Here is a 16267-nt window from a genome sequence, read left to right as displayed (position 1 = left end):
CAACTTGCAGGAACCTGCACAGCATATGCAATGAGGCCACTCTGAACAGAGCTTTGTGGCCTGGGATGGGCATCTGAGTGACCAACTCATTTTGGTTTGCCTGGTTTCAGCACTGAAGGTCCCACATCCTGGGAAACACCTCTGTCCTGGAGAAACCAGGACAACTGGTCACTCTTGCCCTGTACTCTGTGCTCCACGGAGCTCCAGCAATAGCATCACCACCAAGAATAGATGGCATTTACTGAGCAACTTCCATGAGCCTAGCCCCAGGCTAAGTATTTTATTAGGTACATAAACTCCTTGATTTCTCACAACTACCCTACAAGAAAGTTACTATGATTAGCCTCATTTCACAGATGATAAAATTGAGGCTTAGAGGGTTCCAATAACCTGCTCAAGGTCATACAGCCTATAAGTAGCACATCACTGACTTGACCCCCACATAGTCTGAGATAAGAGCCTGTGCTTTTAACAGCTATTGTTTCCTTCAGAGCAGACAGAGCAGATGGGTCCACCTGCCTCAGACCTGATTCCAAGTGAAAAACAGCCAAGAACTACCCAAAGTTCATGTCAGGGAGTAAGCTCAAAACTGCAGTCGCAAGAGCAGAAATTGAGAGGAAATTTACATATTCTTTATTGCAGGGCCCACAATGAAAAATTCAATAGGGAGGTATTTGGTACTTTTGGAAAATTCGAGATAAAATTACACAGACCTTTATATTTCAGAGGGCTTCACTGGTGGCGCAGTAGTAAAGAATCTTCCTGCAGTACAGGAGACCCAGGTTTGATCCCGGGGGTCAGGAAGATCCCCTGGAGAAGGGAAAGGCTACCCAATCCAGTATTCTTGCCTGGAGAATTCCATGGACAGATGAGCCTAGTGGGCTACAGTCCATGGGGTCTCAAAGAGCCAGATATGACTGAGCAACTAACACTTGCATTATATTTTAGAACCAAAGTCTTGCTGCAAAACCTGTGACATTCGACAGCTGCTGGTGTAAACTCAATAGCAGTCCCACCTAATAGCCTAGGCTCAGCCACTCGTTTTTAAAACTCAAATGATATACCTCTGTCTTAAATCCACAGGGTGACTATCCTGTGGTTTAAATAAATCCAGTCAACTATGTCCAACCAAAAAGTGTTTTCCTAAAATACTATATTTGCTGGAGACCCAGAGGTCCAAAGACCATAGTCGAAGATGAACCCTTCATCCCATCTAAGGGTGCCTGGGGGTGGCACCTTCAGCGGCTGAGCCACCAGTGTGCAATCAGCCACATCAAAGGACCTAACTTTTGTTCCAGGACAAGTGAGGGTCCTATGAATTACCCTCCTTTGAGACTGGTATGGTTGGAGACTTATTTGGGGGGTGAGATGGGGCATCTTTCTTAGGAACAAAGCCCCTCTCTCGCACATATTTATAGACCTAAGTCTTCTAAAATTCAACATCATGTGTTTAAGGACTTGGGACTTGGAAATGAGATGACTGCATGTGTGACTGTGGCCAAACCCTTTAATCCATAAAACCATTCTCTTATCTAATATATGGAATTGTTGTGCCTGCTTCATGAGATCATCATGAGAACTCAATGGAGTCTTAAAACTCCCCGACAGGAATTCGCATTGAAAATTCTGAAGGAAGGCTTTCACCCAGGAATTTCAAATGGGACCTAAACTTTCCCCCTAAGGATGAATTTAGCACAGCACCCAACACAATGTAAGCCAGAGAGAAAGCTGGAAGCAGTGGCTAAGAAGGCAGATTTCAGGCTCAAATTGCTCAAGTTCAAGCCTTAGCTCTACCACTCACTAAAACTGTGTAACCTCCATAGCTTAACCACTCTGTTCCTCATTTTTGGTGATAACTGTATCCACTTCATAGGACTGTTATGAAGACTCTATAAGTGACAATTAGCGAAAAGCCTTTGAAAAATATCTGGCTCATTTTAAGTTCTTAAGGACACAGCAGAGTTAGTTTTCCTTTTTGGTAGTCATTTCCTCTCTTGTATTTGTTCCCCTGAGGTTCAGTTTGAATCCTTCATGCTCTGCAGATATACCCCGGTGCACCTGTGATTTTCATAACTTTGAAATCTGGTTCCCTATTATTATTCCTCTATCATCCATCATCTCACCAAATGACTTGTCATCTCCTTGAATTTCCTGCTTTCCATTCCAACATGAGCCAAATGCTCTGCTCCTCTGTATACTCCTTTGGGTTTAGAAATTTTCATCCCCGGAGAGTGAAAATTCCCTCTGTCATATTCTAATCTGGACTAGTGGAGTCGCCCTTTGAAATAAACAATCCAGGAAACTGATTCTTTTTGTTTCACCTCTAGGCCCTGGAGATTTCACAATTCCTTCCTTTAGAACAGACTATGGATGGTATCGAATAACAAAACGGATTCATCAGGAAAGGGTAGATTTTTAATATTTTAACCTCTATCAAAGATCTCAAATGATCTGATTTTCTGGGGAAACAATCAAAATCCTAAAGTCAAAGACTAGAACTCCAGCTCTTGAGAAACACAGATGTCATCTGGTCATTTTACAGATGGGAAAACTGTGTTCAGGTTCACAGCATTTCTAAACATTGAAAAGATTCTGCAATCTTATTCCTCTAGGTGAAACGTGCCTCCCACAGCCTTCAAGAATCTCTGTTATTCCTCCATGGAGTTCCCAGGGGAGAGAAGGGGGTGTGGAAAGTGGCCGGATGATGATACCTAAGAACTCCTCCTCCATCTGGGCCCCCGTCACTCATGCTCCAGGGCCTCCCTGCATCTGCAATGCAATTCTCTGCCTTGTTTCTTCCAACCAGAGGCAGGGGTCTTAGACTTCCCCGTAGGATTCCTCATTACAGACTCTGAAAGAAGGCTCTCCATACAGAAAATAAAACCTCAATTTGTTTTGAAAGAATGATGGAGGAACAGTACATATATTTAAAAATCCCTATAATTTGCAACAAATCTTAAATTACAAGGGTATCGCTTTTTAAGGAAATAATTTAAATGCAGAAACATTACAAAGAGAAGTGTAATTAACACCTATATTCTTCTCTATCAAGAATTATCAACCGATTTTAACAAATTTTTAAGTGCATTCTCCATTTCAAATGAAATAGAATATCACAAATTAAGGCCAAAATGCCCTTTATGCAACCATCTCAATTCCATTTTTCTCTATACTTATTTTGCAAAGGGCAGCCTTCCATTTTGCTTCTTATACTAACATAAACATACAGGGTGTTATCAGTAATACAATACTCAATTGTTATCCATAAAATAGGCTCTCTTTTTTCTTCCTACAGAAAAGGATGTAGCCTTGCAGATGCTGAGTTTGCTTCATGAACCAGAAGAACATATTGGTAAATATTTGTAAATATCTCTTAATAGATGCTCATATTTTTAGTATAAAATCTTCCAAGATCTTATATGCAGTGGCACAGCAAAATTCGGGCTGCTTCTGTGTATAAACAGGATTCTGCCAGTGTTGAAGGTGCCACTAGGAGACGGGCACTCCATGAGGGGAACCAAGAGGCCAGAAAAAGTCAGGCCAAGACACTATATCTGCTTCATCTCTGTGTGGTCACCTCTCTTCCATGAGACCCTGCATCTCTGGTTAAATAAATCAGGAATTTATGGAAGTTTGGAGCACAAACAAGATCTCTGCCAGAAAACCTCTAATCCATTTTGACTCTGCCACTGGTGTCAGAAGTGGGACAGGCGTGCCTCACTCACCGTCATAGCCAGATTTTAGTCTGAGATCAGAATGCCAAGGTAGGAAACAATAAGTCAAACATGCCTGAAACGTGAGAATCTTTGTGAGAGGCACTGAGCCAAATGAAAGTTATTCACTGTTCTTCTGCCTCCAATCATTTGGACCTTGCATATAAAAAAAAGATGGCTGAGCCAAGAGCAATGAGCTCAAGGCATAATTCCTGGAAGCTTCTGTATGAGCCAAAACAGTAACCAGAACTAAGTATTTTCTCCAAAGGGAGTTCAGACCCCAAAAGGAGGAAATGTCAGATTTGAGCCAAACGTACAGATCACAAAGGGAGGACCCCCACTTAGACATCTGAAAAGGTAGGCCAGTATGGGGGAAGTACCAAGATTCCTAGAGCTCCACGTGGAACAGGTCATCAGCAATTCTGGGGGCAGAAATGATAGCTGCTGAGGTTTTGGAGTTAAGAGAAAATGAGAACGGAATTGAGAAATGCTTCAGGACTTGCTAAATTAATTCTCAGGTAAAAGTAATAACAATGTGATTCTGTATACAAGTGAATTTAAATGTATGCTGAACATTTTATGGGTAAGAAGACATAAAGATAATAAAGTAAGAAAGTTCTGACATCATCAACCTTCACTAAAAGAGTGACCAGTAGAGAGAGAGGTCCCAAGTTAAACTAAGAAATTTTGTTTTAATGTACACCTGTGGCTAATTCATGTTGATGTATGGCAAAAACCATCACAATATTGTAAAGTAATTATCCTCCAATTAAAATAAATAGATTAATATTTTAAAAAGAAATATCATAGGTAAAAAAAATTTTGTTTTAAAATACACATACATCTATACACACAATGGTGACCTTGAAACTCTGGGATTTGTTCAGGTTAACTGAACACCAAAAATTGTGTTCAAGGGGTCAAGTCCCAGGAGTAATGTTCTACTTGGAATACATGTCCTCTGTACAGAAAATTTAAGACTTAATTGAAATGGAAAATTTGCACCAATATGTACATCCCCCAAAAAAGTTTTTTAAACTTCTGTTTGAAGCAAGAGTGGTACGGAGTTCAGTTAGGGTGTCTGCATGTTTGAGCTGAGCATCTGAGCAGTTGGAAACTGTAAGTTTCCTTTTGCCAGAAGGTTCCACAGTTCCTCCATAAATCCAATTTAAAGGGCCTCAAGACAATGCAACTCAAGTGTTAGAGAGCTGCCCTCTGTTCTGTTCCAGACAATTGTGTTTAGAAGAAGATAACTATCCTAAACTGGAGCCAGCTGAGGTACAGAAAAGAGGCTGGCCATGATCCTAGACCCTGACTACAACTGATCATTCCTCCCACTCCACCCCTCCCCAGTCCTGGTTTGAGACATGTTAGAGTCTTCTTTAAAGTCTTTGTTCTGAAGTTTCCAAGCTAAAAACCATTACCCCAACCCGGTGTACATATTTCCTGTAATAAGAAGGTAAAAGGATAATGTAAAAGGTAAAGAGAGGATAAACAGAAAATATCTGGCAGGTGAAAGAAAAAATAACAGTTGAAATATCAAAGCTCTGGATCTGGAAATAGGAGAAAGACTAGATATGGAAACAACTCTGAACTCAAAGCTGGTCCAGTGGAGCAGAATGAGATCCTTGACCCAGTCCGGCAGGTAGAGCTGTGCAAGTTTCACGGAGCGACGTGCAGCAGCCTCACCTAGACACCAAGGACGAGTATGCCCCCTCCTCCTTCACAGCAGGAGGGGTGCCTGGCACCTAACCTTGCACAGTCTGACTCAGCAGGACTGAGGATGACAATGAACAAATGAGAAACTGCTCAAAAATCCAAGCCCCTGAAAGTGGAAGCCAGACAAGCACTTCCCCAATGCAGACAAAGGGCAAATTCGAGGCGTCTGGGTTTCCTCCTTCCTCAAGGTCACCTTGCAGAGGTGAGTCCAGAAGGGCCTGGAGTTGGGCATTGTAAACCGGTGACCCTCCCACCTACTTACTTATAGACAACTGCCTAGACAAGCACAATGGGGACCTGTGGAGCCACCACTCCCAACACCAAGCAAATAGGTAATGTGTGAAAACAGGTACATTTCTGGAGCACATCCCCATCAGGAGCTCTAATGTCTGGTCAGCCCATCTGGATTTCACAAAACCATCCTTCCTGGAAGATTTCATGGGCCCCATCCACGTGTGTGAGTGCTAAGTCTGACCCTATAGACAGCAGCCTGCCAGGCTCCTCTGCCCGTGGGATTCTCCAGGCAAGAACACAGGAGTGGGTTGCCATCTCCTCCTTCAGGGGATCTTCCTGACCCAGGGATCGAGCTTGCGTCTCTTAATTCTCCTGCATTGGCAAGTAGGTTCTTTACCACTAGCATCACCAAAATATTAAGTGATGTTCTTCTGTAATGACCGTACTACTGCCTCAGCAATCAAATCTAAAAGTTCAGGCAGGACATGTTTTGATCCATATAATAATTTGTATATTTACATTAAGCCTTGCAATCACTGCCAATTTAATTCTCAATTTTAGCCTGTGAAAATTAAAAGGAAAAAAACTGTCTAAAAATAGGTCCAAAAGGCCTAAAATATTAAGTACTAAATTTTTTACTGAGTATCCATATGCAATAAAACTAACAAATTTCAGCTAAATTTTATTAATACCCTAACCTACTGTTTCCTATTAACTGGGTCTTGTGGAGCTATTGTTTCCTATTAACTGGGTCTTCCTATTAACTAGTATCTTGTGGATACTAGTGTGATCATTTTATAGTCTTACAAAAACACAGTACTTCAACTTTTAGGGTAAGGTTTGAAAAACTTTCTGATGAATCTTCCTATTAATTCATTTTTCACCTTCTGACTTTCTTAATTTTTTAAACATTTAAGTCAAGTGTGAGACAATAAATCTCTTTACTCAAAGTCCTTTAGAGAGTAAAATCTTGACACTGAACTGACACTGCCCAAAATAATAAAAAGAATGAAAAGATGTGAACACACTTTAAAAGTGATGTTTGTATTTTTCTCCAAGACCCGAAATTTCCTATACCACGGGTCATTTATTTGAGGTTCCTGTGGCTGAGCTCCTAACGTGGTTCTGAAAGATCTTCTATTGCTGGGAGTCAAGACCTTAGGTGTTCCCTCCCCTTGAGGGTGAGCTGAACCCAGTGACTTGACTTGAACATGGCAAGAATGATGGATGTCACTTCCGAAATGAGGTTGCAAAGACTGACTTCCAGCTTGCTCTTACTCTCCCCTACCCCCTCAACATCTCACTCTGGTGAAGGCAGGTACCATGCTGTGATGGAGAAGTCCATGTAGCAAGGAACCCAGATGGTCTCCCTCCAGCTCATGAGGAACTGAGGCCCTCAAGTCCAACAGCCATGAGTAACTGAATCCTCCAAACAAGCCTGTGAGTGATCTCAGGAGCAGACCCTTCCCCATTTGAGCCCAGGTGATGACAGCCTCAGCCACTATCCTGACTGCAGCCTGGGAGAGACCCAGAGCACCCAGCTGTGCCACTCAGAGTCCTGATTCAGAGAAACGGTGAGACAATAAAGTCACTATGTCTCGAGGAATAACCCATTACACAGCGACAGACAACTCACCAAGCTGCCTTAGGGTGAGATTAGATTTCCGTTTTTCCTTTTAGAAAGTTGGTGCCCAAAAAACACAGACAGTGAGCATCACCTGGACCCATGCACTTAAGGGCTAATTCCAACATGATTAAGAAAAGAAGAAATGGTGGCATCAACATCGAGACTATACTCACAGGCAAGCACATACGACGACAATGCCAAAATTATTTTTAATTAATATATTTGCATGATCAAATCAACTTACAAAAAAAACCAAAGAGATAAATGGTCATAGAGGCATGCTGTTTAAAAATGTCTTTCTTAAATGGTAACAATGACCCTATATGCAAGACAGCAAAAGAGACACAGATGTAAAGAACAGACTTTTGGACTCTGTGGGAGAAGGCAAGGGTGGGATGATTTGAGAGAATAGCATTGAAACATTTTTTTATATTACCATATGTGAAATAGATTGCCAGTCCAGGTTCGATGCATGAGACAGGGTGCTCATGGCTGGTGCACTGGGATGACCCTGAGGGATGGGATGGGGAGGGAGATGGGAGCGGGGTTCGGGATTGGGGACACATGTACACCCATGGCTGATTCATGTCAATGTATGGCAAAAACCACTATAATATGTAAAGTAATTAGCCTCTAATTAAAATAAAAATTTTTAATGTCTTTCTTTTTCTCTCCCTAAGATTACCAACAGCTCTTGTTTTATTCAGTTTTCTTCCAGTATACAAATAAAACACAGTGGGCAGCTCAGGTTCTGACATCTCCACAAAAAGGGACCAGGTCTCTTTGTAAGACATAACTGACTGGATGTTTGAAACAGAAAACCTGGAGGTAAGCCTGAAGATCCTTGTTGTCACAGAAAAGTCAGGATGCTGTCAAAGATGTCTGAAAATTAAGAAAACGGAACTGGTTTAAAGGGGCTCCCATTGACCTACTTGATGCCAATTGAGCAGCAGAGAAAGGCATAATTATAGTCCGTTAAAGCTAATCCAGACCACCCAAGGCCACCCGTTCGTGAGGATTAAACCCTTAAGCAGTCTTTAAAACATTCTCCTTGCTGATGTTGAATCCATGAATTCACGCTTGGTTCCAAAGAGACAAATACATGACCCTTAAACAGATGAATAATAACCATCCACTGTGAGTCACAAAAGGACCAAAACAAACAGGCTTGTCATCTCAGGACTGGCTTTGGAACCACTGGGATAAGCGGGAGTAAAGCAAAGTCAGGGTGATCTGAGAGGCACAGCATTTCCAGGGTCTTGGGAAGCTGGAGCTGGGAATGTGGGTGACATTCCCCTGGATGCAGTCATGATGCCCACAATGTTTGAGGTTAATAAACATCGTAAGAGCAGCACAGGGTCTGCCGGGGGCACATTCTTCCAGGGTGCTTACAAAAATCCCCAAAAGGCAGAAAAATGCAAGGATGGAACTTTTTTCTCACCCTTAAAAGCTATTCATCCTGTTAGGAAACTAAGAAGCCAAAAACATGTTGTATCTGCCCCCAAGCAGGGGGCTTCCCAATTTCTACATCCTTGGCTTAATGAGAAAGATAAGGGATGAATGGTCTATTCCCTCCCCTTCAACCACCAATGCAAAGCCTACCAAAACACTTCAGGCACAAAGCATTCACTTTCTCAAATTTAGCAGACATTGCCAAATGAGCACTCAGAAAAGCTGTTTCAATATTCACTACTCAACAATGAACAAAGCCACCTAATTGCTCCAATCGTTGTCAAAACTTGATAGTCTTAAACTTTTTCGTTTTTGCCAAAGTGATGAGAGGGAAGAAAAGTTAGCTCACTGATTTATTAATTCACAGCCTAAGGGAGGTGGGGGAGAACCACCACAAATAAAGGCTTGCAGAAAACGAATGCAACAAACAATTTTGGAGACTGGCAAGGCTTCCCAGGTGGCGCCAGTGCTAAAGAACCTGCCTGCCAATGCGGGAGGTGTAGGAGACGTGGGTTCAATCCCTGCATCGGGAAGATCCCCTGGTCAGGAGGGCGTGGCAACCCATTCCAGTATTCTTGCCTAGAGAATCCCATGGACAGAGGAGCCTGGCAGGCTACAGCCCACAGGGTCTCAAAGAGTCAGACACAACTGAAGCGACTTAGCAAGCACACACACGTGAAAGGCTCGAGTAAGAGTGATGCCATTTACTAGGTGCCTATTTCATGCCAGGAACTGAGCTTGACAATAAACAGGAGTTATCTTTGGCTCTTGCAGCACCAGGGCACTCGTGTGCCCCACTCACAGATGCAAAGATAGGTTCAGAACAGTGCAGTAACTTACCGAGTTCATATCACAAGCCAGGAGCTGGGATTTGAGAGTCACTCAACCATCAGCACCTCCCCATTTTCAAATCTTTCCATCACTCCAAAACGCTCTCTCATGCCCACTCGTGACAAATCCCTGCTCCCTTGCCCAGCCCCAGGCAACTACTGTTCTGCCTTCTGTCTCCACAGAGTTGTCTTTTCTGAATATTTAATGTAATATGTAATCTTCTGCGTCTGGCTTCTTTTGTTCAGTGTAATGTTTTCTGAGGTTCATCCAGTGCTGCAGCCTAGTATCAACAGCTGGTTCCTTTTTCTTGCTAGTAGTAATCCACTGGATGGACTCACCAGTTGAGGGACATCGGGAATGTTCCCAGCTTTTGGCGACCATGAAGAACGCTGCTACAAACACTCGCGTACGTGTCTGTGTTGACATATGTTTTCATCTCTGTTGGGCACATTCCTAGAAGCGGAATGGCTGGCTCCTATGGCACGTGTATGTTTAACTTTTCAAAGAAACTGCCGAACTGCTTACTGAAGTGGTGTCACCATTTTTTTTACCAACTCCCCCCCTCCCCGCCACATCCAGCCTGAAATGAAAATTGTAGGCTGAATATTCAAGAAATTGGAAATATTTCTAACTCTCCCCCTCATGCACCAGTGAATGTGTGTGTGTCAGACAGACTTCGGCAGTTTGACTCCAGGGTGAAAAATTAAGCCTAACGATGTGGACTTGCTTCCATGGATCAGTCACCCATCGATGGTAGATCTGGTTGGGACTTTGGAAAAGCCTTCACCTGGGTAAACAGTAATACCTAGGATGCCCCAGGAGAAGGCAATGGCACCCCACTCCAGTGGTCTTGCCTGGAGAATCCCAGGGACGGGGGAGCCTGGCGGGAGGCTGTCTGTGGGGTCACACGGAGTCGGACACGACTGAAGCGACTTAGCAGCAGCAGCAGGAAACCCCAAGAGAAACAGTGCTGATATTTTGAAATAAAATCAGTCAAAAGGATCACCATTTCTCCTCACCTTTTCACACTCTGCCTTTTTGACACATTAATTCCCATTTTTCACGGCTGACTTCTGGCAGGTCTCTGGGGATCTATGCCTTGCATCCTCACTAGATCCCTCTATCTTTTTTAGCACCTGTAACTCTCACTGATAGATAATAAATAATTATTATCATGGTCATTTCTGCCTCTTCCAGGCAAATTAGAGTGTCCAGCAAGGCCACCTCCGAGGCCGAAGGCCGTCACCCCCACTGGTCACCCTGTCCGACCTGCACACATCACCCGGGATCCCCCGTCTCTTTGGCTGCCTCTGATTGCTCTTAATCCATAAAAAACCTGCAGCGTTCTTCCTCTCCAAACCAATTTGAATCCACTTTATAAGATTTCACGAGACACTCTAACCGCTTTCTAATATCTACACAGGCACTGCCTCCCAGCCCCAACTCTGTAACGTGCCTGCAGATGCTATTACACCTGTCAGGCATGGTTTGCTTTCAATAATCTCATAGCTTTTTATTTCTTGGAATGCCACAGCCCTCCATGTGTTTACTTAGTCTTTGCTTATTTGTCAAGTGCACCAAGCATCTTTCTCCCCACTGCCCCAGAGTGCCAAGCACTTGATTTCTAGGTTAGGTAAGAGAGAGAAATAGAGCAGGAGGCAGAGCCCGAAGGCAAGGAAGACGGTGTGAGGGGGTGGAAGGAAGGGAGAGAAGACAGGGGCAGCCGCTTGCCTGCTACATCCTGCAACTGCTTGCTTTTCTATCTGTTCTCATTTACAGGATGTGTGCTTGGAAACAAATAAGCCTATCTTCGAATGGCCAAATGTATTAGTAACACCTGTTTCATTCCAAATCTCTTTCTAAAAGCGGCTTCAGAGAATCAAGAACCTCCCCCCCCGCCCCCGCCAAAAAAAGGAGGGAACTGAAAATCATTACCAAAACTCAGCTAATTTTCAATTCATAGCTGAGCTTAACACCGGTGTCCCCTTGGCCTGTGTACATACACCAATGCCAGGGCAAGTAAGAGAAAAGGCGCCCCTTGAGGACAAAGCAGCACAATGCACTCACTGCGCATCTCATCTTATCTGGTTTTGACAAAATCCAGCAAGGCAGCTACGTTCATTCTCACCCGACAGACGAGGAGCTGGGGATTCGAGGAGTAAATGAATGACTTGCCCACGCTGGCACACTTAGAAAGAGGCAGGAGCAGAATTCAAACTGAGGACTTAAGACTCCAAAGCTCATACCTTTTTTTTTTTTTTTTTGCTCAATCAGGCTGCCTCCTGAGTTAAACTTCCCCCCCACACACCATAGTTGCCATGAGATTCTACCATCTCTTCATCACCATAAATAAATATGTATCAGGGACCCACCACCTATATGGCACTGCTCTTGTTTCCACAGCAACACGCTGCCAGAGTGTCATGGGAGTATCCCGTGTTCAAAAGAATGATGCTGTAATGTCCTGTGGCCGTGGCTCTGAAAGGCGACAGTCACACTACTACAGAGGACGCCGTCTCAGTCGGCAATCTGCAGTCTGCAGGAGCCGTGCTGGGGCTAGGCAAGAAGAAAAGGAGAGGAGAAAGGCAGCGGGCTGCAACCCAAGACGGTGGTCTGCTTTCGCTACGAACATGCTTGCGATAGTTGCTGAAACAGAATCCAAGCCAGGTTTGCACATTAATTGTTCTTTTATTAGGAAACAAATCAAGCAATCCAGGAGAGAAAGTCAAATCTGACTGTACTGCTAACAGCTCCCCAGAGGTAATGATTATCGAGTTAAATGACTACATCGCTAACAACTGCCATCGCAAGTCAGCCCCTCTCAGATCCGTTTTTGCTCTCAATGTACAGATGCCAAAACCCACTAGTACATAAATGAATGATTCCCTCATCCATGTTTAACTGTCTCCTCCTTTCCTCGTCCCAAACCATGTTTTTTCCACACTTTTCAGAGGCTGATTTTAAATGCTCTTTTTTTTTTTTTTTAACCATCATCCTGGCTCATAAAACACATCTCACAAGAAAGAAAAAGGAAATTGCCTTTTGATGACAAGCTTTCACCACTGACTTTCGGACACCGTGACCAACATGTTCCAGCAAAGCATATCACCCCAACTGTGTACTTGGATGTAAGCTTACAAACTGAAATTGTTTTTTGAGACTGGGAATTTCCAGATAAAAAGACTATGGAGAGCACACCACTGAGTTTTTAAACATATTATTTACCCAAACTTGCCAAAAGTTTTAAATCAGATTCTTTCGAAGAAATCAAACTGAGTCATATTTATACTAGATTTGGATATCAAAATGTCTCCATTTAGAAATAAAGTATGAAGATAAGTCCATTTATAAAAGTCAACATTTGCAGCATTCCTGAATCTACAAGTGCAGCTGTTAGAAACCAGGGGAAAATAACTAACTTAAATGGTCTAGTTAGCATTAAACCAGAAAGACGAAATACCACGGAAAATTCACATTTTTACAAATGAGTGAGGCTCAGAATGCATCAAATCTCCAACACAAGCTAATCCCCTCTCGTTTAAGGACTCCTTGAAACAAACGCAGCCACTTGCTAAGTATATGCTACACTGCGTCTGCAGTGAAGCCACTCTGCTCAGGAAAAATCAGAAGAAACATGGTTCCTTAACAGCAGATTTCTTCCCAAACTGTACTCCAGGATTGCTTTTCTTTCCCCAGTGTTCCGAAGAGCAAACAAAGAAAAGGTGCTTGCTCCTCACACTTCTCTAAATGTTTTAACAAAAGGCTGCTGAATAAACACATTACTCATTTAAAAACTGAAAAGAAGTTCTATTCCGGAGATGAAAGCAAATAGATTTGCATTTTACAGTTGTGGGCGAGCGCCACCTGGCGGGAGCATCCGGAAGCGGCGTGCTTCCAGCATCCGGCAGCTTCCCAAGCCCGGACGGTTTTTACCGCACGCTGCCCAAGAACGCTGCGAGACGCGTGGAGGAATATTTTTGATACTGATTCTCGCGGAGGGAACGTGAGTATCACTCACGGGTGGCAGGCCGCCCAGGCCCTGGAGGATAGTGAAATGTAAGTCATGAGTGATGCTTGGTCCCCAGTAATGCTCCCAAGCACCCTCCTTCCTTCCCTGCCCTAGCACACCTAACACAGATCCGAAACGAGGGAAACAGAATTGTGCACCATCTTCAGAATGATGTGTGGCTGTCCCTCTTCTCTTACTGGCTAAGCCAACCTTTCAGCTTCACACACCTCGAAAGAAGTGTCCTAGTCCCCTAAGTTCCCAGCCACGAAGCAGGCTGTCCCCCTTCGCATAAGTCCCATATTCAGTTTCCATTTTGGAGTAAGGAAGACCCCAGTGCATTTCCCATGGAAGGTCACTCGAGCGGCTCTTACCCTCGGAAGCAGCCTATTTAAGGAGATTACACTGCCCACGGTTTCCTTCTCTTTCTCCTCGCTTTCAGCGTGATAATAGATGGACACCGCTGTTAGTCATCAATTCAAAATGCATCGTATCCTAAGTCCCACCTGCTCATCTCTGCCTGCCCCTGTGATGCCGGCAATCTCCCCTCTGCGTGATCACACCTGAGCTAACTAGTGCTAAGAAACTTCAAAATGCTTCCGAACTTGGAGGCAAACCTGCACCACTTCCTCCCTTCTCTCCTTCCCCCACCGCCTACTCTTTGGGGGGCTCGGGGCTGGAAGCCGCCTCCGGTGGGGTCTGGGATGTGTGAGACCCCACCCGCCCCGGGTCCCGCTGGCCTCCGGTGCATGCCAACTTGCCATTAGGAGCACGCCAGGACAATCCCACACACACACTAGGGGAACTACGTCTATTCGCCTCCTTCCCACGGTCAAGCCCAAATACGAGTCCCCCAAACTTTTCTGGAGCAGACACGCTCACAGGTCAAAGCCGTGGCACCGAAAGGGCCTTAACGGGGGCGCCCGTTTACTTGGGATGGAAACCACGGGGTAGGAAGGAGGGCTCGCCGTCTCAGTCTTGAACACGAACACCCCCGCGGTGCTTTCAGGGGCGTAAGGACAAGCTCAGGGGCGCAGCGTGGTTAGAGAGAGTCTGGAGCCGCCTGGATCTCCCGGGTGAAAAGAAAAGCCACCTCCATGGCAGCCTCGGCCTGCTGGCGACCAGTCCTCCCCACGAAAAGCGCGCGCTGCCCAGGAAGCTGCGGGGAGAGAACGCTCCCCCCACCACCACCCCGGGCGTCGATGCCGCTTCTCATCTCGCCGCCCCAAACACTCGAGTGACAGATTCCGACAAGTGGGAGGCGGCGAGCGGAAATATTCTCCGCAGCCGCAGAAAGTTACTCGAGCCCGGGTACCGGCAGCAAAGTAAAGCGGAGCACTTGACCGAACGCGGCCAGCCGAGGGACGCCGGGGGCCGGGCACTCTGGCCCGGGCGCGCCTGGACGCGGCAGCCCGCGGCTGCAGGCGGGGACCCGGGCTCCGGCAAGCCCCTCGAGCCCGCTCAACTTTCTCCGCCCGGGACCCAGCGGCGGATGCCGGGATGCGCCGGAGAGGGAGCGGGGATCGGGGGCGCACTCACCTGCGGCGCTCTGCGCCCGGGCGCCGGGCAGCGGCGGCAGCTGCAGCCGCAGGAGCAGGCTGAAGGCGAGCGCGGCGAGGTTCGCCATCCGTGCGGCAGCGGCTCAGCCCCTTCCCGCAGGGGCCGGGGCCGGGACTGGGGCGGGCGCGGGGCGGCCCCGCATCGCCGACGCGGCCGCAGGCGGTGCGCGCCGCTGGGCTCCGGGAGCCGGCGCCGCTGCGCTCGGAGCCGAGGCGCGGCGCGAACTGAGGCGGGAGGCTGGGCGGGGGCGGGACGCGGGGCGGGGGGCGGTGTCCCCGGAGTCCTAACGCCGCCGCCCGCCCGCCCGGCGCTCCGCCTCGGCCGCGCACACACCCTCGCGCGCACGCCCGCGCCTCGCACACGCCCGCGCCTGGCCCACGCGGGCTCCCCGCGCACTCGCCCGGCCGGCCGGCTCGGGGCCGCTCTCTCGCACAGTCACGCGCCTACACGCAGCGCCCCCGCACCCACGCGCCCCGCGGGGTCCTCTCCTCTTCGCCCGGAGCCGAGCCACCGCGTCCACCGTCTGCCCGGCTGGGGCGCAGGTATCGGGGTGCGGTGGAGGGGAGGGAGAGAGGGAGCTGCCGTTTGAACTCGGAGTGGGCGAACAGGTGAGTAGGGTACGGGTGCGAGTGGGGGAAGGCCGAGGCAGACGTCTGGACTCGGGACGGGGAGCCAGGTGAATGGGGGTGATGGGAGGGGGCTCTGCCCTAAACAGGAGCAGGTGTCCACTGGCGAGGGTCTCCGGCACGCCCTAAGATGAGAATTTCATGTAAGAGTCGTCACCGCCCCACAGGCACACATATAGATACGCGCACACACGCACACACACACTCTTCTGGGTGCATCGGTGCACCGCAGTCGTCCCCCACCCACCTCATCAGCCTCCCAGGCACCCCTCTTATTCGCTACCTCCCTCTTGTCGCTATCCCCAACTTGGGAGGCGGGCGAAGACTGGCCGTGAGGCATCCCAGCCTCTCACTGCCTTCGCCCTTCCCCTTTTTCCTGAGCCAGAACCCTGCAGCTTTTTCCTATTTCTTCCCGGTCTGAACAAAGACCCGGTTGAGGCTGAAAGCCTAAAACCATTGATCAGAGTCCGGGCTGTCCCTTGCAGCCCACAGGCAGCGA

At 46.9% G+C, this 16267-nt stretch overlaps 1 protein-coding gene across 23 annotated transcripts in view; it reads right to left on the bottom strand.

Annotated features, from left to right (window-relative positions):
* PTPRT (protein tyrosine phosphatase receptor type T) overlaps positions 1-15349 on the bottom strand; it is a 1155226-nt gene extending 1139877 nt beyond the window's left edge. For 18 of the 23 annotated variants that reach the window (XM_086331748.1, XM_086331752.1, XM_086331750.1 and 15 more), the window contains exon 1: positions 15122-15260. In XM_086331748.1, coding sequence (XP_086187874.1) covers positions 15122-15209 — 88 coding nt within the window. In that variant the 5' untranslated portion in view covers positions 15210-15260. Of the gene's footprint in view, positions 1-15121 lie in introns of all 23 variants that reach the window. The other 5 variants (XM_086331749.1, XM_086331754.1, XM_086331755.1 and 2 more) reach the window with 2 other exon arrangements.
* Positions 15350-16267: the final 918 nt, after the last annotated feature.

Source organism: Bos grunniens, chromosome 13 (genome assembly GCF_055505025.1).
Source record: "Bos grunniens cultivar Pamir isolate PY7600 chromosome 13, Bosgru_T2T1.0, whole genome shotgun sequence".
Classification (NCBI taxonomy): Eukaryota; Metazoa; Chordata; class Mammalia; order Artiodactyla; family Bovidae; genus Bos; species Bos grunniens.
This window is presented reverse-complemented; position numbering and strand designations above follow the sequence as displayed.